At 41.7% G+C, this 24,163-nt stretch overlaps 1 protein-coding gene across 4 annotated transcripts in view; it reads left to right on the top strand.

The window, feature by feature from the left end:
* The window catches only part of tbc1d19 (TBC1 domain family, member 19), a 132,804-nt gene that overhangs the window by 69,821 nt on the left and 38,820 nt on the right, over positions 1-24,163 (top strand). For 3 of the 4 annotated variants that reach the window (XR_010963675.1, XM_067989055.1, XM_067989077.1), the window contains 2 exons: positions 10,438-10,512; positions 15,692-15,754. Coding sequence is in view for 3 of the 4 variants with exons in the window: in XM_067989055.1 (XP_067845156.1) it covers positions 10,438-10,512; positions 15,692-15,754 (138 nt within the window). In the remaining variant the exon portion in view is untranslated. The remainder of the gene's footprint in view (positions 1-10,437; positions 10,513-15,691; positions 15,755-24,163) is intronic. The other variant, XM_067989068.1, reaches the window with a different exon arrangement.

Here is a 24,163-nt window from a genome sequence, read left to right as displayed (position 1 = left end):
ATCAATGATCTTCCCTCCATCATAAGGTCAGAAATGTGGCTGTTCGCTGATGATTGCACAGTGTTCAGTTCCATTCGCAACACCTCAGATAATTAAGCAGTCCGTGCCCGCTTGCAGCAAGACCTGGACAACATCCAGGCTTGGGCTGATAAGTGGCAAATAACATTCGCGCCAGGCAATGACCATCCCCAATCAGAGAGAGTCTAACCAACCCCCCTTGACATTCAACGGCATTACCATCGCCGAATCCCCCATCAACATCCTGGGGGGTCACCATTGACCAGAAACTTAACTGGACCAGCCACATAAATACTGTGGCTACAAGAGCAGGTCAGAGGCTGGGTATTCTGTGGCGAGTGACTCACCTCCTGACTCCCCAAAGCCTTTCCACCATCTACAAGGCACAAGTCAGGAGTGTGATGGAATACTCTCCACTTGCCTGGATGAGTGCAGCTCCAACAACACTCATGAAGCTCGACACCATTCAGGACAAAGCAGCCCGCTATTTTGGCACCCCATCCACCACCCTAAACTTTCACTCCCTTCACCACCGGCGTACTGTGGCTGCAGTGTGTACCATCCACAGGATGCACTGCAGCAACTCGCCAAGGCTTCTTCGACAGCACCTCCCAAACCCGCGACCTCTACCACCTAGAAGGACAAGAGTAGCAGGCACATGGGAACAACACCACCAGCACGTTCCCCTCCAAGTCACAATCCATCCCGACTTGGAAATATATCGCCGTTCCTTCATCGTCGCTGGGTGAAAATCCTCGAAATCTCTTCCTAACAGCACTGTGGGAGAACCTTCACCACACAGACTGCAGCGGTTCAAGAAGGCAGCTGACCACCACCTTCTCAAGGGCAATTAGGTATGGGCAATAAATGCTGGCCTTGCCAGCGATGCCCACATCCCATGAACGAATAAAAACAAATGCTTGAGCCACTAGGGATGCACCTCGTAGGAGCACTATGATAGATCAAGGCACATAAAAGACAGGCACTAAGGGAATCCATAAAGGTGAATAGTCTCACTGTTTGCATAATTTCATGTGTTAATTTATAAATGTGGATTTGAATTTGCATTTGGTGGTGGGTTTTATTTCTGCGTTGAGCTGAGAGAGGAATCAATATGTAATCATAAGGAGGATGATTTGATGGTCATGTGAGAGAGGAAAGGTAAGGAATGTGGGACTGTTGGTGATTGTGGAGATGTCGTTGAGATTAGTGGTATTGCTCATTAATAATCTGATCACGCAGAGCCCTGGCAGACAGGGCCTGTCTACCTTGTAGCTTCCCTGCCTCTTCCTCCACTTCCTGCTGCACTTCCTCTTCCTTCTCCACTTCCTCTGCCTCCACCTCCGCCTCTTGCTCGGGTTCTCATCTGATAGGCGGTGGCAAGGACTGTTCCCTCAGCTGAGTACTGCACGGCTCCTCCAGAGCGGTTCAGGCAGTGAAAGCGTTGCTTGAGGATGCCTATGGTGTACTCTATGATGTTCTATGTGGCAGCATAGCTCTCATTGTAGGCGTGCGCTCCTGACCGGAACCATTTCATAAGGGGATAAACCTTGTCGCCCAGTAGCCAGCCTTTGATTTGCTGTGTTGCTTGGAATATCGGTGGAACAGAGGACTGCTGCAGAATGAAAGAATCATGACTGCTGCCAGGATAGCGGGCATTGACCTGCATGATACGTTGCATGTGGTTACACACCAGCTGCACATTGAGGGAGTGGAATCCCTTATGATGATGGCTGAGTTCAGATGTGGAGCACGCATGGCAATATGCAGTCAATGGCGCATCCTACACCATGGGGAAGCCTGCAATGCGAGCAAACCCTCACGCTCGCTCCTCTCGCAAGAGGGAATGAGATGAATCTGTTTCTCAATCCATACAGAGCCTCAGTGACCTCCCTTATACAGCAGTGCATTGCAAACTGTGACATATTGCTTATATCTCCAGCAGCAGCCTGAAAGGAGCCAGAGCCATAAAAATTAAGGGCCACGGTCACCTTGACAGCCACAGACGGAGAAACTGGGAGAAAGGTATAGAGTTCTTATGGGAAGCGGTGCGGAAGTGTAATCAAGGTAGATATTGCTTCACACCCTATCCCCGGAAATGTAAATAGAGAGGTTGAGGAAGGGAATAGTCGGAGATGGACGATGTGAAGGGTGGAAATTAGAAATTGGAGCATAAGAAATAGGAGCAGGCTACATACGGCACCTCGAGCTTGCTCCGCCATTCAATAAGATCAGTGGTTGATCTTCGACCTTGACTCCACTCCAGTCACGACCTCCAGTCATCAATGTACCGGAAAAAGAGGTGAGGGAGGGGACCTGAGTAGGACTGGAACAAGGAATGTTCCACGTATCCCACAAAAAGGCAGGCATAGCTAATACCGATACAGGTTCCAATAGCGACACCTTTTATTTGGAGGAAGTGAGTGGAGTCAAAGGAGAAATTGTTCAAGTTGTGGGATACGTTGAACATTCCTTGTTCCAGTCCTACTCTATTCCCCTCCCTCACCTCTTTTTCCAGTACATTGATGACTGTAAAATCTGTTCCAACGATGCCACCTTCTACACCAGTGCTTCCAATGTGTCTTCCTTTTTCGTCATTGAGGATTCCCCTCCACTGTAGTTGACAGGGCCCTTGACCATGTACGTCCTATTTCCCGCACTTCTGCCCTCACCCCTTCCCCTCTCTCCCAGAACAATGATAGGGTCCATCTGGTCCTCACCTTCCATCCCACGAGCCTCCACATTCAACGTATCATCCTCTGCCATTTCCGCCACCTCCAACGCGATGTCACCACCAAATACATCTTACCCTCCCCTCCCCATTCCGAAGGGACCGCTCCCACCACAACAGCCTGGTCCACTCTTCCATCACCCCCAACACCCACTCTCCTCCCCACAGCACCTTCCCGTGCGAGTGCAGGAGATGCAACACCTGCCCTTTCACCTCCTCTCTTCCCACCGTCCACGGCCCCAAACACTCCTTCCAGGTGAAACAGCGATTTACTTGTATTTCTTTCAATTTAGTATACTCTATTCGCTGCTCACATTGCAGTCTCCTCTACATTGGGGAGACCAAATGCAGATTGGGTGATCGTTTTGCTGAACACCTTCATTCAGCCCGCAAGCGTGACCCTGACCTTCCGGTCGCTTGCCCTTTTAATTCCCCATCCCGCTCCCACTCTGACCTCAGTGTCCTCGGCCTCTTAGGACAGAGTTCCAATCTGTCCAATGAAGCTCAACGGAAGCTTGAGGAACAGCACCTTATCTTTCAATTAGGCACATTACTACCTTCTGGACTCAATACTGATTTCAATAACTTCAAATCATAAGCACTGCTCCCATTTTTTCAGACAGTAAGTTCTGGTAATAGTTCTGATATTACAATTTGCAGCTCCTCTAGACCCATCTTTTGTTTCTTTACTTGTCCCATTACCACCCTCCTTGCCTTGCATCATCATCCCTTTTGTCATTTAATCACTCCTGCCCTCCATCCTATCAGAAACCTGCCCCTTTGTCCTTTCTCCTCCCCCCGCCCCCTCCCCTTCCTCCTCTTCCCCCAATTTCCCTGGTTCGGTACTTGCTTAAAAACTGTTTAATCTTCAACTTCTTCCAGTTCTGACGAAGGGTCATTGACCTGAAACATTAACTGTTACTTTCTCCATAGATGCTGCCTGACTTGCTGAGTAATTCCAGCATTTTCTGCTCAATTTGTACTGCAGTATTCTTCTTATTAAATGGGGAGGAATATGCAGATTATGAAACACAGCCACTGTGCTGTCTTACTTCTGTCCTGGCAACTTAATTTACAATATAAAGTAGATTTGAACTTGGTAGAAGATCTAGATTTTATTTTAATTGTCATCTGCCTTGAACAGAACTAATCCTATTTAATGGTTGTTAGCTTTGATCTGACAACCTGAGAAGTAATAATTTTATACTTGAACCATAGCTGTAGATGGACTCCACTAAAATCAACTTCTAAACAGTATTCATTGTGACATTCTAGGTTTGTGTAGCTCCAATGGCTTTGCAGTTAAAATTATTCTATCTTATGTTTGCTTTCTTCCTAACATACTTTTTACAGTACATTAATGGTCTTTATCTTGGCTACTTAAGTATAACTGACAAAATAAATACATTTGTATACGTACAATCTGGCAGAAAACATGATAAAGCTTGATATATTTGCAACAAATAATTGAAGATATTTAAGACATAAAATAAATAAATAAATATAAACCCCTATCTGAGGTGGAAAATATTTTTAGGTTCTGTGGTAAACAGTGGGGCAATATCTCACTTTCTCACTCCTTTTATTGAATATATTGTCATAGCTTCAGTTGTAAGAAGCGACTGTTATCATCAAAAAGCATAACCCATCTGGTCATATTCCCAGGCGCACCTGCCTGTGTTTTGATCTCCTGAAAAATAAATGTTTGACTTAACAGTGGAAAAAATAAAAGAAGTTTAAACAAATTCAAGGTTATGTTAATACTTTTTTTTTGTCTCCATTTAAACTTTGTTGACAAGAAATTGGGCACATTTTAAAAAATACTTCATTGTAGCTTTTACCTACTTGCTTTGGATTTTCGGGCAATCTGACTACAGTTGCACAACATCAATTGCCATATCTTTTTAAATAATGTTTTAAGTATTCAGGAACACAATTTAATTAAACCTGAGACTGTTTTACTTTGCATTCTTTGTTCATTTAGTTTCTGGAACTGAAGAATGTTTTCAAATTAAGAAATTGAACACTGAAATTGATTGTAAAAGTCCATGCAGAGAGTATAGATTTTCTGAATATGGAGTTACTACTATTGATATATCACAGTAGTTAGTTTAGCATAAATTAGTATTTTCAGACCATGCACAGTTTTGTAAAAAAAGAATTAATTGGAATTGCTTTATCAGAGAAGAATGTAGACATAGCCTGAAAAAACAAATTAGAAACCACATATCAAAATTATTGATAGCAAAATATTCTTTATAGTGGTTATTTCCATGTATGAACAATTTAAAATAAAATCCATTAGAATGAAATATTGCCTGTTAAAGACCAACTGAGATGACCCAAGGATGCTTCCATATCAGTTTTTAATTTTTTGCTGCTCTCCAATACTTAGCTACTGCTTGTTTTAAAGTTCCAGTGAGTGGAGTGTATGTTTGATGTACATTAGAGGATGACTGTACAAGCTAGTAGCTTTCTCCAGAGCGTAGGGACACAATTGAATGCTGCAGCATAAGCAAGTGGCTTAGAGGAAACAAAAAGCGCTATTAATGAAATATAAAATAAAGCTAATTTAATAAAAATCTCATATAAAGGCTCTGTAACATTGTGTAACCTGCTTATGAAAATAGTCGTTGTGGCCCAAGAACAACTTGCATTTATATAACGCCTTTAATGTAGAAAAATGTACTGGCGCACTTCACAGAGGCATATGGAAAAAAATCGACCCAAAGGAGAGATTAGATTCAAAATTTAAGAATGTGACTAATTTTTTTTTTTGTGTCCATTCAGACAGCGCATTTGAAGTTTTTTCTGCAGTTAGTTGCAAGCGCCATAAAATTTTAGCTTCATTCCCCTTTTTTTTATAGGTACTTTAATTGGCATGGGTTTTAATCTCATTAGCCTGGATGGGATTCAAAGAATGGAAGAACAGCATATTGTCCAAGTGCACCACAGATCCTTCCCCAGTATACTGACTTTGAAAATCTACCTATTAATATAGAATGATAAAATACATAGAATGCCAAAACTATTGTGTTGGAATTGAATGCTGAATATATGATCCCTGAATGAAAGTCTCCTATCTCTGAAGGATGTGAAATAAGTTTTAGCAGTCTGAAACCAGTCATACCTTACATTTATTCTGAATTCACCTAAACCAATTATAGTATAAAAAATCTCAAAAAAAGATGTATGACAACAAAGTTCTGTGGTGCCCATAATTAATGGCAGAATAAAATTCAAATGCCATGACTGAGCACAAAAAGATCGTTTTTAAATTCTTGAATTTTGTAATATTTATAATTTTCCTTGAAGGAACATATTTGTAGTTTCTTTCTATTTGTCTTGCAGTTTTTTTGCTCTTTAAAAAAAACCCAGTTATGAAAAATAATGCAAGAATTTCATTAAAGTTGGTAGGTTGCAATTTTCTTATGTGGAATTTTCATGGTTTTATTTCCTAGAATAGAATGACGTGAAATATATTCCTTCTTAACACTTAATTCACAAAGGGAGCTGAAGGTCTGTTTAAATCAAGATAAGGTTAAAGTAGAAAAATCTTCAATTTTCATGTGTTGATGACTATTTCATGATTTAAATGAAACTTGCTGTGATGGGGAAGGAGATTTCAGTATAACCATTTCAGTAAATAGGAGGTAACAGAAGTGACCATATGGAATCCTTTTAAGGAGTTGTTGACAGTAGACTTATGCATTGGTAAAGATTGAGGTTTGAGGAAGGTCAGTGAGTCTTTTGAAAATAATTTTTAGTATTTCTGTGCTCCCCCACCTCTCCCTTTTTGATGGGTATAACTGGTAATTGCATCAGTATTGAAAAATAAATCTGCAATGCAGAAATGCTCACTTTAAAAATCTTAATTTAGTTATTGTTGTATTGTAGCAGGTGTTTCTTTTAAAAAGTTTTAAAAAAAACTAAAACTGGTTAATGCCAATGAAGATGATGTTGCACATTTGTATTTAGGAGCTGCATTTGCTGAAATTAAATTGTTTTGCATTATTGGCTTCTGTATTTAATTTTTTCACGTTTTGGTGTTAATTTTTGTTCTGACCTAATTCAGTGATTGAATTTTTTTTGTTGAAGTTCAATGGGGTAAAATTGAGTTGAATAAAATTTCAATTGTAATATTCATCATAATATTGATGAACTTATTTATTGGTTAAAATTCTAAAAGAATAAAGCAGCATCTCATTTAAAATGAATCACTGTTCATAAATCAAACTTGTAATAAAGCATCATGTATATTTTCATATTCTTAAGCAATTTTATAATCAACTTTGTTCCTCTTCACTTTGCTGTAATTATGGTTATGTGGAGCTTACATTTCTTTCCGATTGCTTCACTGAACAAAACTTTTGTGAAAGGGTGCCGCACTATAAGCAGCTTGCCAACTGCTTCAGTAACTGATTACTTATTATTTTCACATGAACTGATATTTAAACAAGACACCTGAGTGAATGACAAAATCAACATTTCAGATCACATTTGTGGACTTAATATCAAGTAAATGACACAAGTCACCAATCAGAAAGGCTTTGAACTCTGGCGTAGATTTTTGTGAGTCAGCAGAAAATTGCTACAAAGGCACACATCTTTTAATTATCCAGCAGTTTCTATATCAGAGTAGCAATGGCCACAGTGTTACCGGACTTCATAACGTCTAGGTTAAGCGTGATGATATATTTGGCCCTTCTACATATTGTTGATGTCAACAGTTCTGGGTACCTGTGCATCTCAAGACATTTCAATTGTCATGGCAAGCTGGACATTGCAAATAAATCTCTGATATATTGGACTTTGGGCTGATATATGTCAGGCGGATATTTTTCATACATTTGGGTAGATTATGGTACCTTCTTGGTACCCGAGCTCTGGTTTGGAAAAAGTGCCGGAAAAGGTCGTCAACGGGATCTGGAAAAGGTTATCAGTGGGATCATAAGTTTAGTTATACTAACTCCAGACTCCATGGCATGTTCAAATTTGTGAGCAACATCTTTTTCATTCTTGCATTTCCTTTCAAATCCAGTTATTGTCTCAAGGGATATGTGTTTTGGTTCTGAAGTCTGGCATTTGTCTGGAATTGCAACTATTCAGGTATTTGGGTTGTTTTAACAAATGATACTGTTATACAGCAATACTTGCATAACAAAACTCATATCTTTACCAGTGAAATCAGGATTATCCCTCAACAACAACTTGTATTTATATAGTGCCTTTAACATAGTAAAACATCCCAAGGCGCTTTACAGGAGAGTTATCAGACAAAATTTGACACCGACCCACATAAGGAAATATTAGGATGGGTGACCAAAAGCTTGGTCAAAGCGATAGGTTGTAAGGAGCATCTTCTATAGTCTTACATAGGCTTCAAGAGTTTTGGATCTGCCTTGAACATAAGAAATAGGAGCAGGCCCCTCGAGCCTGCTTCGCCATTCAATAAGATCATGGCATTAGGGTAGTATCGCTGTACAGAGATTTACGAATTCACAGAACTTTAATGAGCCTGCATGGTGCTGTCAGTGACCAGAAGCAGTGTGCAAGTAATTCACACACTGAAGGGAAAATATGAACATGAAGAATCACTTAGTGATGTGTTTCCTGGTGTGATTATGCAGGCAGCTGTGATGAACTTAGAAATTTCAGAAAAGCAGGAGAGATGAATAACGGGTGGCTAATCCGATATCGTCCACTTTACACTATTGCCAAAAGTCAAAATTACCCCCCTTTGTGAGCAAAGCCGTGCGTGATTGACTTGTATATTTAATATATACTAGTCGATTTCCTCTGGCATTGCTCACGGTAAGACAGAGAATAGGGGAGTTGGCAAGAGGCTTAAGGCCCTTTCATCCTCAATCAGTATCTCTCTTCACCTCCCTAGCCCTCCCTATCCGTATCCTTCAAAGAAGCTATGATTGCTGTCAAACTGCAAATTGTTTTTTCGTCAAAAAAATCAAATGAGAATGAGGCAAGAAAATGCCTGTCTGCCTTTCTTTCAATTTTTAGCACAGTCTCTTCCCCTCCACCTCTCTCTTATCCCCTCCTTCTCTTTCTCCCCCCATACTTGTTAGAAATTAGAATCTGTCTCACAGGCATTAGCATTAACATTTGACCTTTTTTAACTGTCAACAAAACACAGCTGAGGTAATTAATTGGCTTCAGCATTCAACTGGTGTCTTTTTTTTGAAAATTGAAGTAACATTACATGACAAAAGAAATACTCTTTCTTACTTTTCCGCTGCCCCTCCCACTTTCTAAAGTTTATAGAACACAAAATTAAAGTTACACAGGTGTGTAATCAGAACAATAAATTTTTTTCTCTCTCACACAGACACAACATTTATGAATCTTACCTCAGTAAACATTTGAAATTTATCCTCTAGAATTTCTTAAAATAATTTTGAAAAGTTTTTGAGCAAAAATTGCCAAGAAGCTTATTTTGAACATTAGAAATTTCAATAACTCAGAAAAACAATGGAGCATGAAAAAAGATTCCAAAAGAATTATGGGAACCCAGTGGCCAGACTCTGCAATCCGGTAGCCAGATTACATAATCAATGACGAGTTTACATAAGCATTTCCCAGTCTAATTGTGGACATGGGGATTTATAATGGCAAAAGTTGACACAAAAAGTGTGACAAAAGCATGACAATAGGATGGGAATTGTGCGCAGATGGAAGATTTTTTTTCTTGCAGCAAAATTATGTAATGTATCTATCACAAAAGATTAACCTTGTTCGGATGCTGTATGGGTAATCGGCTATGAAAAACAATGTAAAGGAGAATATTTCTGTGTATTAGAGCCTAATTATTATAGTGAGAAAGTATTAAAGAAAGGCACATCCTTTCTGATTTCAAATAAGTGTGATTTTTTCAGATGAATTAATAATTTATATTGTAGTCCATTTATTTTTAAAATGCTGATTTTGGGGTCTTGATCTCTAATAATGTTTTTAAACATTTATTCTGAGAAGGGGCCTTTGTTAAGTCCGTAGGAAATACACTTACGATAAAGAATAATATTAATTACGTGTAGTATGAGCTTATACCAAGTATTGTGAGCAATGCCAAACAAATTGAATTATATGATGTTCTTTCTGGATAGTGGTATTTTTTAATTAGCTTCTGTTACTTTTAGTATTCGAGGAGGATTTCTATGATTGTGATTTATTGGTTTCCTAAATTCATTGAGATTTGCTCTGTAATATACTTCCATGGAGCCACTGTGCAGTGTGATTAGGCCATACAACATGAATTTATAAAGTGGTATCAGTTGTATATAGTATTAAGAGTGCAATGTAAGAAGAAAAGCTGTGTATTGTGTGCACTTAGAAGGCTTGACAAATACTACAAGTATTACAGTCAAATTGCACAGAGTGAGAATTGTTCTTTACATACCATGGTTGTATTGGTTTATTTCTTTTGTTTCCATTGCGTAGGATTTAGGATTATTAAACAGCCATTGTTTCACACCTGTGAAGAATTTTGAACCTGTACTGGTAATAGCAAAGAACACATCTAAGTTTAAAAAAAAGATTTGATTACATACTTGTGAGGAGCTGTCTGTCCAGTTTATATAATAAATACAAGATGTTTTGAACTTAATATTAGTAAAACTTCTAAATGCGTTTCCTTTAGTGACTAAAGCATTGATTACTTTTTTCTATATTCACAGGATTCTTTATATTATGAACAACTGAAATCGAATGTGATTCAACATGATCTTTTAGTTGACAGCCTCATCTACAAGGTATGAAACAAATATTTTTTTTCCTTTTTCCACCAATTGTCTTCTCTTCCTGCCTGCCTGCAACCCCACTCCCAGTACTGCCACACGAAGTAAACCCATCTCCCCATGCTCCCACACCTAGCCACGACATCCCTTTGCTGCCACATCGTAACTTAATTGTTTCACTACTGCTACATCCAGCATGCCTTCCCAGTGGTCCTACACCCTGGGACTCCCCCGCCCTCTTCCCCCCCGCCCACCACTGCTGCCATACACTGGCATCCATTTCCCACTGCAACCAGATCCTGGAACCATCCCTCATTACTCCCAAACATCACGTCTGCCTTGCCCAATTCTGCCTCATCTTAGTTTACTTAGGCTGGAAATTATAGACCAGTTAGCCTAACATCTGTGGTGGGTAAAATTTTGGAATCTATTATTAAGGAGACAGTAGCGGAACATTTGGATAAACATAATTTAATAGGACAAAGTCAGCATGGCTTTACGAAGGGGAAGTCATGTCTGACAAATTTGTTTGAGTTCTTTGAGGACATAACGTACAGGGTGGATAAAGGGGAACCAGTGGACGTAGTGTATTTAGACTTCCAGAAGGCATTTGACAAGGTGCCACATAAAAGATTATTGCTCAAGATAAAGAATCACTGGATTGGGGGTAATATTCTGGCATGGGTGGAGGATTGGTTATCTAACAGGAAGCAGAGTTGGGATAAATGGTTCATTCTCGGACTGGCAACCAGTAGCCAGTGGTGTTCCGCAGGGGTCGGTGCTGGGTCCCCAACTCTTTACAATCTATATTAACGATTTGGAGGAGGGGACCGAGTGTAACATATCAAAGTTTGCAGATGATACAAAGATGGGAGGGAAAGTGGAGAGTGAGGAGGACATAAAAAACCTACAGGGGGATATAGACAGGCTGGGTGAGTGGGCGGAGATTTGGCAGATGCAATACAATATTGGAAAATGTGAGGTTATGCACTTTGGCAGGAAAAATCAGAGAGCAAGTTATTATCTTAATGGTGAGAAACTGGAAAGTACTGCAGTACAAAGGGATCTGGGGGTCCTAGTGCAAGAAAATCAAAAAGTTAGTATGCAGGTGCAGCAGGTGATCAAGAAGGCCAACGGAATGTTGGCTTTTATTGCTCGGGGGATAGAATATAAAAACAGGGAGGTATTGCTGCAGTTATATAAGGTATTGGTGAGACCGCACCTGGAATACTGCATACAGTTTTGGTGTCCATACTTAAGAAAAGACATACTTGCTCTCAAGGCAGTACAAAGAAGGTTCACTTGGTTAATCCCGGGGATGAGGGGGCGGACATATGAGGAGAGGTTGAGTAGATTGGGACTCTACTCATTGGAGTTCAGAAGAATGAGAGGCGATCTTATTGAAACATATAAGATTGTGAAGGGGCTTGATCGGGTGGATGCGGTAAGGATGTTCCCAAGGATGGGTGAAACTAGAACTAGGGGGCATAATCTTAGAATAAGGGGCTGCTCTTTGAAAACTGAGATGAGGAGAAACTTCTTCACTCAGAGGGTAGTAGGTCTGGAATTTGCTGCCCCAGGAAGCTGTGGAAGCTACATCATTAAATAAATTTAAAACAGAAATCGACAGTTTCCTAGAAGTAAAGGGAATTACGGGTTACGGGGAGCGGGCAGGAAATTGGACATGAATTTAGATTTGAGATTAGGATCAGATCAGCCATGATCTTATTGAATGGCGGAGCAGGCTCGAGGGGCCGATTGGCCTACTCCTGCTCCTATTTCATATTTTTAAAATTTTTTTTTATTCGTTCACGGGATGTGGGCGTCGCTGGCAAGGCCGGCATTTATTGTCCATCCCTAGCGAGATTTTTTACAACTGAGTGGCTTGCTAGGCCATTTCAAAGGGCAATTAAGAATCAACCACATTGCTGTGGGTCTGGAGTCACATATAGGCCAGACCGGGTAAGGACGGCAGGTTTCCTTCCCTAAAGGACATTAGTGAACCAGATGGGTTTTTACGACAATCCGGTAGTTTCATGGCTATCATTACTGATACTAGTATTTTAATTCCAGATTTTTATTTAATTAATTGAATTTTTAAATTCGCCAGCCGCCGTGGCGGGATTTGAACTCATGACTCTGGATTACTAGCCCAGTAACATAACCGCTACGCTACCGTACCCATATGTTCATATGTATATCTCACGACCACCCACTTCAGGTTTCCCAGACCCTGACCTTCCCCATACTACAGTAGCTGAGGATTGACTCTCTAGATCCCAACATCACTGCTCGCACTGCTGCAACCCAGAACCTGCATCCCACATCCCAAAACACTACTTCCCTTGCACTTCTTCCATATCCTGGTAGCCCTTCCAAGTGCTCCGAAACAATAAGACTCAATACCACATTCCAGCATCACTCTCCCAAATTGCAGTCAAAGCCAGATATCAATACGATCATCCACAATAAGGTTGTAGATCGCAAGGGTATGGTTCTCATGAATGAATGAACATTCTGGAGAGAAATGTGGCAGGGTCCTAGGGGGGTGGTGGTTGGTGGGGTGAGTGGAAATCAAGGGATGCTGGCGTGTAGTTCTCTTTCCCATATGTTTCCAATCCATTTTGCCAAACTAGTAATGCTGTTATATTTGTAAAAGTTGCACCAATTTATAATTCCATTTTTTTTTAAATTGGAAAATCATCGGAAATTCTGAATGGTTGTTCACAAACACAGTGCTTCCTGTGTGCAGGGCACTAAATGGAAACTCATTCCTTTATAAAAATTTGTGGGATTGAAGAGGCTGTACAGATTATAAATATTGCACCTCATCTGCAGCATGTTCCTGTACAGACTAAACGTTATTTCACTTACAATTTTCGTTGAATTATCCTTGATTAATGAGTGATGGGCACCAGCTGCTGAATCTGTTCTGCAAAATCCAGCGCTTTTCCTAGTTAATTATCCCACCCAAATAATTAAAGAGGCACTGAATGCTGTATCAGAAAGATTCACTTCAACAGTATGTTCACCAAATAAATATGATCCTCTGCGATAGTATAATAATGTTGCTGGGTTGTGCAAAAATCTGATTTTTAATTTGTTTTTCACCACATGCATTTCATTCTTTCTTCAAAACATGCAGTCAGTTGATTTTTAATGCTGTGTTATATGTATTTTCATATAATTGGACATTGATTTCATTAAGAACAAAGTCCCTGAAAATCCACTGTCCTTCTGGAGTACTTCTGCTGGAAGGGTTGGACGCTAGGCCAGAAACTAGGCCAAGACCTGGTTAGGGGCTCCCACATCCTCGGCCCTCAGTGAGATTTGGAGTAGTGTCAGTAAAGGTACGCCTGGTCAGATCAGGCGAGCCTCCCGGATGACTGGTGGTTGTGGGGGACACTTGTGCTGAGGCTTTAACTATGGCCTGGATCCCTGAAGGAAGAGTGCAGCAATTTGAAACAAATTAAAAGCACCCCCTCTCCTCGACAGGGGGTTTGAGGAGGCAACAAACTGTTATTTCCCTCAGGGGTCTCTGGTACCCTCTTGTTCACTCCCCTCCCCTAGAATGGACACTTTGGCCTGATTTTCCAGTGCCTTCAGTGGGCATGCTCCATAGCAGCACTGGCAACTGCCTTTGGCATGCAAATTAGATGTCAAGATGTTCTGATTGCAAGTGTTGACTTTTGCCCTCTGACTGGAGTAGTTTTTGATTTCTTCCCTTGGGAGAGCTAGATATTACTGAGGTTCAGCGCTGTTCACCTCTGGGACCTGGGTTCCAATCTAGCCCAGTTGATGTTGTAGAATCATATATTCGGCCCATCGTGTCTGTGCGCCTCTTTGAAAGAGCCATCCATTTAGTCCCACTCCCCTGCTCTTTCCCCATAGCCCTGCAAATTTCTCCTTTTAAAGTATATATTCATTTCCCTTTTGAAAGTTACTATTAAATCTACTTCCACCAAGTACTGCATTCCAGATCGTAACAACTCGCTGCATACAAACATTTCTCCTCATATCCCCCCTGGATTTTTTGCCAATTATCTTAAATCTATGTCCTCTGGTCACCAACCTTTCTACCAATGGGAACAGTTTCTCCCTATCTACTCTGTCAAAACCCCATCTAATTTTGAACACCTCAATTAAATCACCCCTTAACCTTCTCTGCTCCAAAAACATCCCAGCTTCTCTAGTCTTTCCACATAATTGAAGTCCCCCATTCTTGGTACCTTTCTGGTAAGTCTCCTCTGCAACCCCGCCCCTCCAAGGCCTTGACATCCTTCCTAAAGTGTGATGCTCAGAATTGGACACAGTACTTTAGCTAAGGCCTAACCAGTGATTTATACAGGTATACCATACCCTTGCTTTTGTACTCCATGCCTCTATTTATAAAGCTCAGGATCTCATATGCTTTTTTAACAACTTGTCCTGCCACCTTCGAAGATTTGTGTATGTGCACCCCCAGGTCTCTCTGTTCCTGCACCCAGTTTAAAACTGTACCATTTAATTTATATTGCCTCTCCTCGTTTTTCCTTTCAAAATGCATCACTTCACACTTCTCTGCATTAAATTTCATCTGCCATGTGTCTGACCATTTCACCAGTCTGTTTATGTCCTCCTGAAGTCTGTTATTATCCTCCTTAATGTTTACTACATTTCCAAACTTTGTGTCCTCTGCAAACTTTGAAATTATGCCCCCTATACTCAAGTCCAGGTCATTAATATATGTCAAAAATATCATGGCACATTTCTCTTTCTGTTAACTATAAAGATCTTGTCTGAAAAGAGCTTACACCATTTTAAACCAATTCCTTGTGGGCATTGATCTATAATACAAAAAGGCGTCAAGTTGGCACTAAATTAGGAATTCACTCAGAAAAGCATGCAAAAACATCCGGGACACGCTGCTTTCGGTAGGGTTAAAACATAATGCTGAGGCAGAGGAAAAGGAGTTTAATGCTGCATCTCACTGCTCTCTGCTCAACTTGAGGATGTTTGATGCCAAAAGTGGGAAAATATTCGCTATATTCTCTTTCTCAGCATGGACATTGCTCATTTTGTTGATGGTGGAAGTTCACCTTGTTTCTCTCCCTTCACACACCCCCCCACTCCAGAAAGAATGAACATTTATTTATCAATTGAAAAAAGTTGTGGAGAGATTTTGTTATTTTCTGACAAATTTCCCTTCTTGTAGGATGTGAAGCTAACAGCTAGCAACGATGACTACTATTTTGTGTTTGAAGATTATTTGTATCAGGTCAGTTGAAATGTTTCAGATGAATCCATGTACGAAACCAATATGTGCAGAGGAATAGAGTGCTTAATTTCATTATCGTCATTCTTTTTGGAGGAAATTTTAATGGGAAGTGTTGAGAGATTAAAGAATGCAAATAAGAATTTTTTTTTACACTTTCTGGGGTCAAGATTCCACTTGTTCCCGTTAGTTATATCAGCGGAATCGGCTGAACCAACGCAAAAGATCGGGGAATTTTAAACCGAAGTGAGTTACGCATAAAACCACTTATGTTTGTGTTTTCCGTGATCTTTTACGCTGGGTTCAAGATGTAATTCACCAGAATTAGACCCTGCCCACAAAACTGGCCACGCCCTGAGGTCAAAATTGTGAGATTGCGCTGGTTCAGGAATGCTGTTCAAATTGCGCTAATTTTCTTCGGCGCACAGGCACTAGTAGGCAATTTTAAACATTTTATCATATCAAAAAATAATTAATTACTAAGAAACTGTTATGTTAGGCTGCCCGATTGCGCTGGTTCATGGAAGATTTTAAGTTTGTGATTATGCAAATCAATTTTAGCGGAAACTAACTAATAAGCGCATTTTGAGCGCAATTTCCCGAATGCGCCCAAAGCGAAAACTCTACTCTATTTTTAGGCTCATTGCATAACTTTTTTGTATTCTTCTTCTTTTAAGATTGGGATTTTTTAAAAGTTCTTTTAAGTCTATAATATTTATAAAGATACTTTTTAAAACTGTATTATAAAGTAAAGCTTTTGTGGCATTTATACTGCAGTAACTGGTTGAGACTGATAGCTGCAGTTTGGTTTCTAGTCAGGCAGTTGTTCATACTGTCTTCAGCTCAGGGAAGAGCTCTGCACAGAGCTGCTCTTCCAGTGGTTACAATGTAATTGTTTAGAAAGTGTGGGCTGGAGCATCTGCCTTGTCTAAACATTTAACTCAACTTCAGGTAATCTTATGAAGTGTCCAGGAGGCTCAAATGACCCCTCTGACACCAAACTGGAGTTACATTCCACTTGATGTCAAGCCTAAGCAGTGTGAGACTGTCTGCCCTGGGGCCCTCAGCATTGTGAGCGCCCTGGACCATTCTCGCATGTCTTTTCTTCGGAGCCAGGTCAGGCCCTCACTCTGGATTTATATTGCAATTTTAGCATTGCTACAAAGTAACAAACACTTTACGGCCGTATAAATGCACACTTTATTGCCCATCAAAAAAGACAGATGGAACCTCAGTTAATTGTCTCATCTGACAAATTGTACCAGTGATGCAGTATCCTGGGATGTTAATATTTGTTATATGCTAGGTGGAATTTTAACTCAACTTGATGTTCCAGATTGCTACCAGCTAAGGAAATGATGCCCATAGACATCTAATAACTCTTACAAAAATGTAACTAAACAAATATGCTGGGGAATAATTGTTCATGTTTTGATTTAAGTTCTAGTCTAGATTTTGCAAAGTTTATTACAATAACAAGAATTAACACCTAGCTTAATTTATCCTGCTAATTTTATTGTACCACACTCCCACCTGTGAGTATTCGTGTTGTGATAGGAGCAGTGGTAATTTGTTTAGCAGATGTCTGTGTCTGAAGAAGAATCTCATATAGCGGTGAGAAATAAGCTGTAATAAGCTCATAGATTGAAGATGTGTGCAAGCTGTGAACCGTAGAGCTATGTTGATCAGCACAGCTTGTCTCCTACCTCAACTAAAGTTCAATATCATCGTGAAACATAGATGCGAGTGCTAGCTGTATAATAACAGAAAGCTGGGTTATGTATTCTTGCCTCTGCTGAATATGATGGTTGGAGGAATTTCATATCAGAGCGGGGCCGAAATTGAATACTGGCAGGAAGGGCTGAATGGTCTCAACCTGGGTGAGATCCTGAATGAGTATTTCACATCGGTATTTACGGTTGAGAAAGGCATGGATGTTAGGGAACTTGGGGAAATAAATAGTGATGTCTTGAGGAGTGTACATATTACAGAGAGGGAGGTGCTGGAAGTCTTAACGCGCATCAAGGTAGATAAATCTCCGGGACCTGATGAAATGTATCCCAGGACGTTATGGGAGGTTCGGGAGGAAATTGCGGGTCCCCTAGCAGAGATATTTGAATCATCCACCGCTACAGGTGAGGTGCCTGAAGATTGGAGGGTAGCAAATGTTGTGCCTTTGTTTAAGAAGGGCGGCAGGGAAAAGCCTGGGAACTACAGACCGGTGAGCCTGACATCTGTAGTGGGTAAGTTGTTAGAGGGTATTCTGAGAGACAGGATCTACAGGCATTTGGAGAGGCAGGGACTGATTAGGAACAGTCAGCATGGTTTTGTGAGAGGAAAATCATGTCTCACGAATTTGATTGAGTTTTTTGAAGGGGTAACCAAGAAGATAGATGACGGCTGTGCAGTAGACGTGGTCTACATGGACTTTAGCAAAGCCTTTGACAAGGTACCGCATGGTAGGTTGTTACGTAAGGTTAAATCTCACGGGATCCAAGGTGAGATAGCCAATTGGATACAAAATTGGCTTGACGACAGAAGACAGAGGGTGGTTGTAGAGGGTTGTTTTTCAGACTGGAGGCCTGTGACCAGCGGTGTGCCTCAGGGATCGGTGCTGGGTCCGCTGTTATTTGTTATTTATATTAATGATTTGGATGAGAATTTAGGAGGAATGGTTAGTAACTTTGCAGATGACACCAAGATTGGTGGCATTGTGGACAGTGAAGAAGGTTATCTAGGATTGCAACGGGACCTTGATAAATTGAGCCAGTGGGCCGATGAATGGCAGATGGAGTTTAATTTAGATAAATGTGAGGTGATGCATTTAGATCGAATCAGACCAGGACCTACTCCGTTAATGGTAGGGCGTTGGGGGGAGTTATAGAACAAAGAGATCTAGGAGTACAGGTTCATAGCTCCTTGAAAGTGGAGTCACAGGTGGATAGGGTGGTGAAGAAGGCATTCGGCATGCTTGGTTTCATTGGTCAGAACATTGAATACAGGAGTTGGGATGTCTTGTTGAAGTTGTACAAGACATTAGTAAGGCCACACTTGGAATACTGTGTACAGTTCTGGTCACCCTATTATAGAAAGGATATTATTAAACTAGAAAGAGTGCAGAAAAGATTTACTAGGATGCTGCCGGGACTTGATGGTTTGACTTACAGGGAGAGGTTAGATAGACTGGGACTTTTTTCCCTGGAGAGTAGGAGGTTAAGGGGTGATCTTATAGAAGTCTATAAAATAATGAGGGGCATAGATAAGGTAGATAGTCAAAATCTTTCCCCAAAGGTAGGGGAGTCTATAACGAGGGGACATAGATTTAAGGTGAGAGGGGAGAGGTACAAAAGGGTCCAGAGGGGCAATTTTTTCACTCAAAGGGTGGTGAGTGTCTGGAACAAGCTGCCAGAGGCAGTAGTAGAGGCGGGTACAATTTTGTCTTTTAAAAAGCATTTGGACAGTTACATGGGTAAGATGGGTATAGAGGGATATGGGCCAAGTGCAGGCAATTGGGACTAGCTTAGTGGTATAAACTGGGCGACATGGACATGTTGGGCCGAAGGGCCTGTTTCCATGTTGTAAACTTCTATAATTCTATGATTCTACTAAAACTTTTATGTTTCTATGGCAGCTGGGTTAATAATGTTATTCTATGGATGTTTTCCTAGTGTAAATAGGTCTCGATCAGTTCCCAAGTTGACTGTAATTCATAATCTTGGTTGCAATCAATGGAGCTGCTTCTCATTCGTGACTTCAAGAGTGGTCTAGAGGCAAGAAGTACATTGAATAAAAAGTACTAATCCAGATTCTCCTTCCATTTTAAATATAAAGTAATTGAATAAATTATGAAATGAAAAATAAACTAAAGCAAATAAAATGAGTCAGATAACAAAATAAAAGCTAAAAAGAAAGGATAATTCAAAGCAATAAATATATACACATGTATTATAAAAGAGGATATTCTCAATGCCAATGGCAGGAAGGAGATTAACATGATCTAAATTAGTTTTATACATTTACCTTATCAGAATCAACTAGATTGGCTGGATAGCTTTTTCTGATGCGTACCATCTTGTTTTTTTTAAAACAAATTTTTCAAAAAGTAGCAATTATTTAAAGGTATGAAATCAATAATAGTTTGAATGGAATAAATTATTCCAGTAATACTAAACTACTGTTTAAGACGATTATAATGGTTTGGAGATAGTTATGATGGACACCATGAAGTCCAATGACACCGGACGCTATGAAAATAAAACTCTGCCAATTTTGTAACGTTATAGCAATCTTTAAGATTGAGTTACAGCTTTTTAAAACACTATCCAAGCCAATTTTGTTTTCACTGATACATGTGCATATAGAACCTCTACTTGTGGTGTTTGGATACATTTTTTTTTTCCACTGACATCCAGCTTTGCTGTCAAGATCTACTTAGTATACAACATGGTAGGTGAAGCAGAGTAGATTTTTTTTTTCCCGCATTGCTACTGGTGCTCACTTGCTTTTCTGGTTTATCTTCATCTGTCTATTTGTTTCTCTGCCTACCTAACTTATTTTTCTTATGTCTGTCTTAATGATCAAGCTTTCTGATTTATTGGGGGTAATTTTAACCCCCAAGAAAAGGTGGGCTGGGGGAGGGTGGGTAGTAAAAATTATGAATTCTTCAGCGGGAACACATCCCGGCTCCAACGCGCCCGCTTCTAGGTTTAACCCAGGCGCGTTAGGATGCGCGCGCAACAGAAACTCGGAAGTTCTGTCCCCACTTAAAGCCAACGGGCCAATATTTAAAAAGGGCAATGTATCTCATTGCGATAATTGAGGCATGTAATTTTTTGTGTATTAAAAATGTAAAACGAATTTAATCTTACCTGTTTGGGTTTCCTATCGCTTCTGATTCACGTCAGGTGAAAGCAGGCGAGTAGGGCCGGATCCATGAGGTGAGTTTTTTTTTAATGCGTTAATGAGATGTGGACATCGCTGGCAAGGCCAGCATTTATTGCCCATCCCTAATTGCCCTCGAGAAGGTGGTGGTGAGCTGCCTTCTTGAACCGCTGCAGTCCATGTGGTGAAGGTTCTCCCACAGTGCTGTTAGGGAGTTCCAAGATTTTGACCCAGTGACGATGAAGGAACGGCGATATATTTCCAAGTCGGGATGGTGTGTGACTTGGAGGGGAACATGCAGGTGGTGGCATTCCCATGCACCTGCTGCCTTTGTCCTTCTAGGTGGTAGAGGTCGCGGGTTTGGGCGGTGCTGTCGTAGAAGCCTTGGCAAGTTGCTGCAGTGCTTCCTGTGGATGGTGCACACTGCAGCCACAGTGCGCCAGTGGTGAAGGGAGTGAATGTTTAAGGTGGTGGATTGGGTGTCAATCAAGCGGACTGCTTTGTCCTGGATGGTGTCGAGCTTCTTGAGTGTTGTTGGAGTTGCACTCATCCAGGCAAGTGGAGAGTATTCCATCACACTCCTGACTTGTGCCTTATCGATGGTAGAGAGGCTTTGGGGAGTCAGGAGGTGAGACACTCGTTGCAGAATACCCAGCCTCTGACCTGCTCTTGTAGCCACAGTATTTAAGTTTCTGGTCAATGATAACCCCCAAGATGTTGATGGTGGGGGATTCGACGATGGTATTGCCGTTGACTGTCATGGGGAGGTGGTTAGACTCTCTCTTGTTGGAGATGGTCATTGCCTGGCACTTGTCTGGCGCGAATGTTACTTGCCACTTATCAGCCCAAGCCTGGATGTTGTCCAGGTCTTCCTGCATGCAGGCACGGACTGCTTCATTATCTGAGGGGTTGCGAATGGAACTGTGCAATCATCAGCGAGGATCCCCATTTCTGACCTTATGATGGAGGGAAGGTCATTGATGAAGCAGCTGAAGATGGTTGGGCCTAGGACACTGCCCTGAGGAACTCCTGCAGTGAGGTGAGTGCCTTTATTGCACAGCTTGTGGGTCAGGATGAGCAGAAGTGCTTCATCCAGGCCCAACAGGTTCACCTGGCATGACAGGACCCCTGTGATCAGCCGAATTCCCCTCCCCCTCCGATCTTCTCCAAGGCCCACCTGATGCAGTCCATGCCCATAATTTCTTCCATGGCTCATGATCGATCTCTCCCTCCTTCCCTCCTCCTCGATTTGCAGCTCCTTTCCACCTGACAGGCAGCCAGCCTGTCAATCTGGCTGCTTGACAGGTGAGAAACCCCAAAACACAAATACCTTCAGTTGAGTTGCGATCACAGAATGTGACGCACTCACTTGACTTCTGGGTTCCCCACGCGACTATCAACTCACCCGCTGGGTTCCCAGCTCACAGATAAAATCTTGCCAATTGTTTTTCACAGTAGAAATAATGAACCAATTAGTCTTCTCCTCCATTTCCCCCTTTCCTTACTAAGCTTATTTCTCCGAGAGCGATCACCTGTGCACTCAATCCCCTCCTCACCACAGAACTACTCGTTGGCCCGATGCTTGTCAATATTGTCAATGGCTCCCTTTCCTTAGGCTACGTCCCCCTGCCCTTCACGACTGCAGTCAACAACCCTTCCTCAGCAGGCCAACCCATAATCTCTCTTCGCTCCAACTACAAGCCTATCTTCAACTTCACTTTTCTCTGTGAGATCTTCAAAAATGTCACTGTCATATAACTCCATGCCTAACTCTCCCATCATTCCTTGTTCAAATCTCTTCAGTACAGTTTCCACAGCATCAAGACAGCCTTGGTTAATAACATACTCTTTAACTGTGGTGCACTATTCCTCCTCATCAACCGTGGCTCAGTGGTAGCAATCTTGCCTCTGAGTCAGAGGTCATGTGTTCAAACCTCACTTCAGAGACATGAGCACATAATCTAGGCTGATTCTTTAGTCCAGCACTGAGGGAGTGCTGTCTTTTGGATGAGACGATAATCCAAAGCCCTATCTGCCTCTCAGTTACTCCTGCAAGGTGTACTAGCAGTGCCCAATCTATTGAAATCTCGTGTGCAGGCTCATACCTCTGCTTTCTGATTAATTCAGTGTTTCTGCTGCGGAAAACCAAACCAGGTAATAGGAGAAAAATACTCAGCAGCCTTTCCGCCACCATTACATGGAAAAAAATGAGTAAGCTGTAAATTACCTCTAATTGTGGAGAGACTGGAGAAGCTGGGGCTGTTCTCCTTAGAACAGAGAAGGTTAAGGGGAGATTTGATAGAGGTGTTCAAAATCATGAATGGTTTTGACAGAGTAAATAAGGAGAAACTGTTCTCAGTGGCAGAAGGGTCGGTAACCAGAGGACACAGATTTAAGGTGATCGGCAAAAGAACCAGAGGCGACATGAGGAATCGTTTTTTTATGCAGCGAGTTGTAATGATCTGGAATGCACTGCCTGAAATGGTGGTCATGATGTGGAGATGCCGGTGATGGACTGGGGTTGACAATTGTAAACAATTTTACAACACCAAGTTATAGTCCAGCAATTTTATTTTAAATTCACAAGCTTTCGGAGGCTTCCTCCTTCGTCAGGTGAACGATGTGAAAATGAAATCCTCGAGATGAAATCGCATTTATAATTCACAGAACAATGCTTGGTGAGTACAGACAGTTTTTTCAACTGCCCGTTGCCAAGGCAATCAGTGTGCAGACAGACAGGTGTTACCTGCCAGGTCTAACCACATCAAAGAGGCCATCCCCTATGGACAGGCCCTGCGAATACACAGGGTCTGCTCAGACGAGGAGGAACGCGATGGACACCTACAGACGCTGAAAGACGCCCTAGTAAGAACGGGATATGACGCTCGACTCATCGATCGACAGTTCCGACGGGCCACAGCAAAAAATCACATAGACCTCCTCAGGAGACTAACACGGGACGCAACCAACAGAGTACCCTTTGTCGTCCAGTACTTCCCCGGAGCGGAGAAACTACGCCATGTTCTCCGCAGCCTTCAACATGTCATCAATGAGGACAAACACCTCGCTATGGCCATCCCCACACCTCCACTACTCGCCTTTAAACAGCCACCCAACCTCAAACAGACCATCGTTCGCAGCAAATTACCTAGCTTTCAAGAGAACAGCGTCCACGACACCACACAACCCTGTCACGGTAATCTCTGCAAGACATGCCAGATCATCGACACAGATACCACCATCACACGAGAGGACACCACCCACCAGGTGCATGGTTCATACTCCTGTGACTCGGCCAACGTTGTCTACCTCATACGTTGCAGGAAAGGATGCCCCAGAGCATGGTACATTGGCGAGACCATGCAGACGCTGCGACAACGGATGAACGGACACCGCGCAACAATCGCCAAACAGGAGGGTTCCCTCCCAGTCGGGGAACACTTCAGCAGTCATGGACATTCATCCACCGACCTTCGGGTAAGCGTACTCCAAGGCGGCCTTCGAGACACACGACAACGCAAAATCGTCGAG

Source organism: Heptranchias perlo, chromosome 1, assembly GCF_035084215.1.
Source record: "Heptranchias perlo isolate sHepPer1 chromosome 1, sHepPer1.hap1, whole genome shotgun sequence".
Classification (NCBI taxonomy): Eukaryota; Metazoa; Chordata; class Chondrichthyes; order Hexanchiformes; family Hexanchidae; genus Heptranchias; species Heptranchias perlo.
The sequence above is the reverse complement of the archived record's forward strand: the minus strand, read 5'-3'. Positions and strand labels throughout refer to the sequence as shown.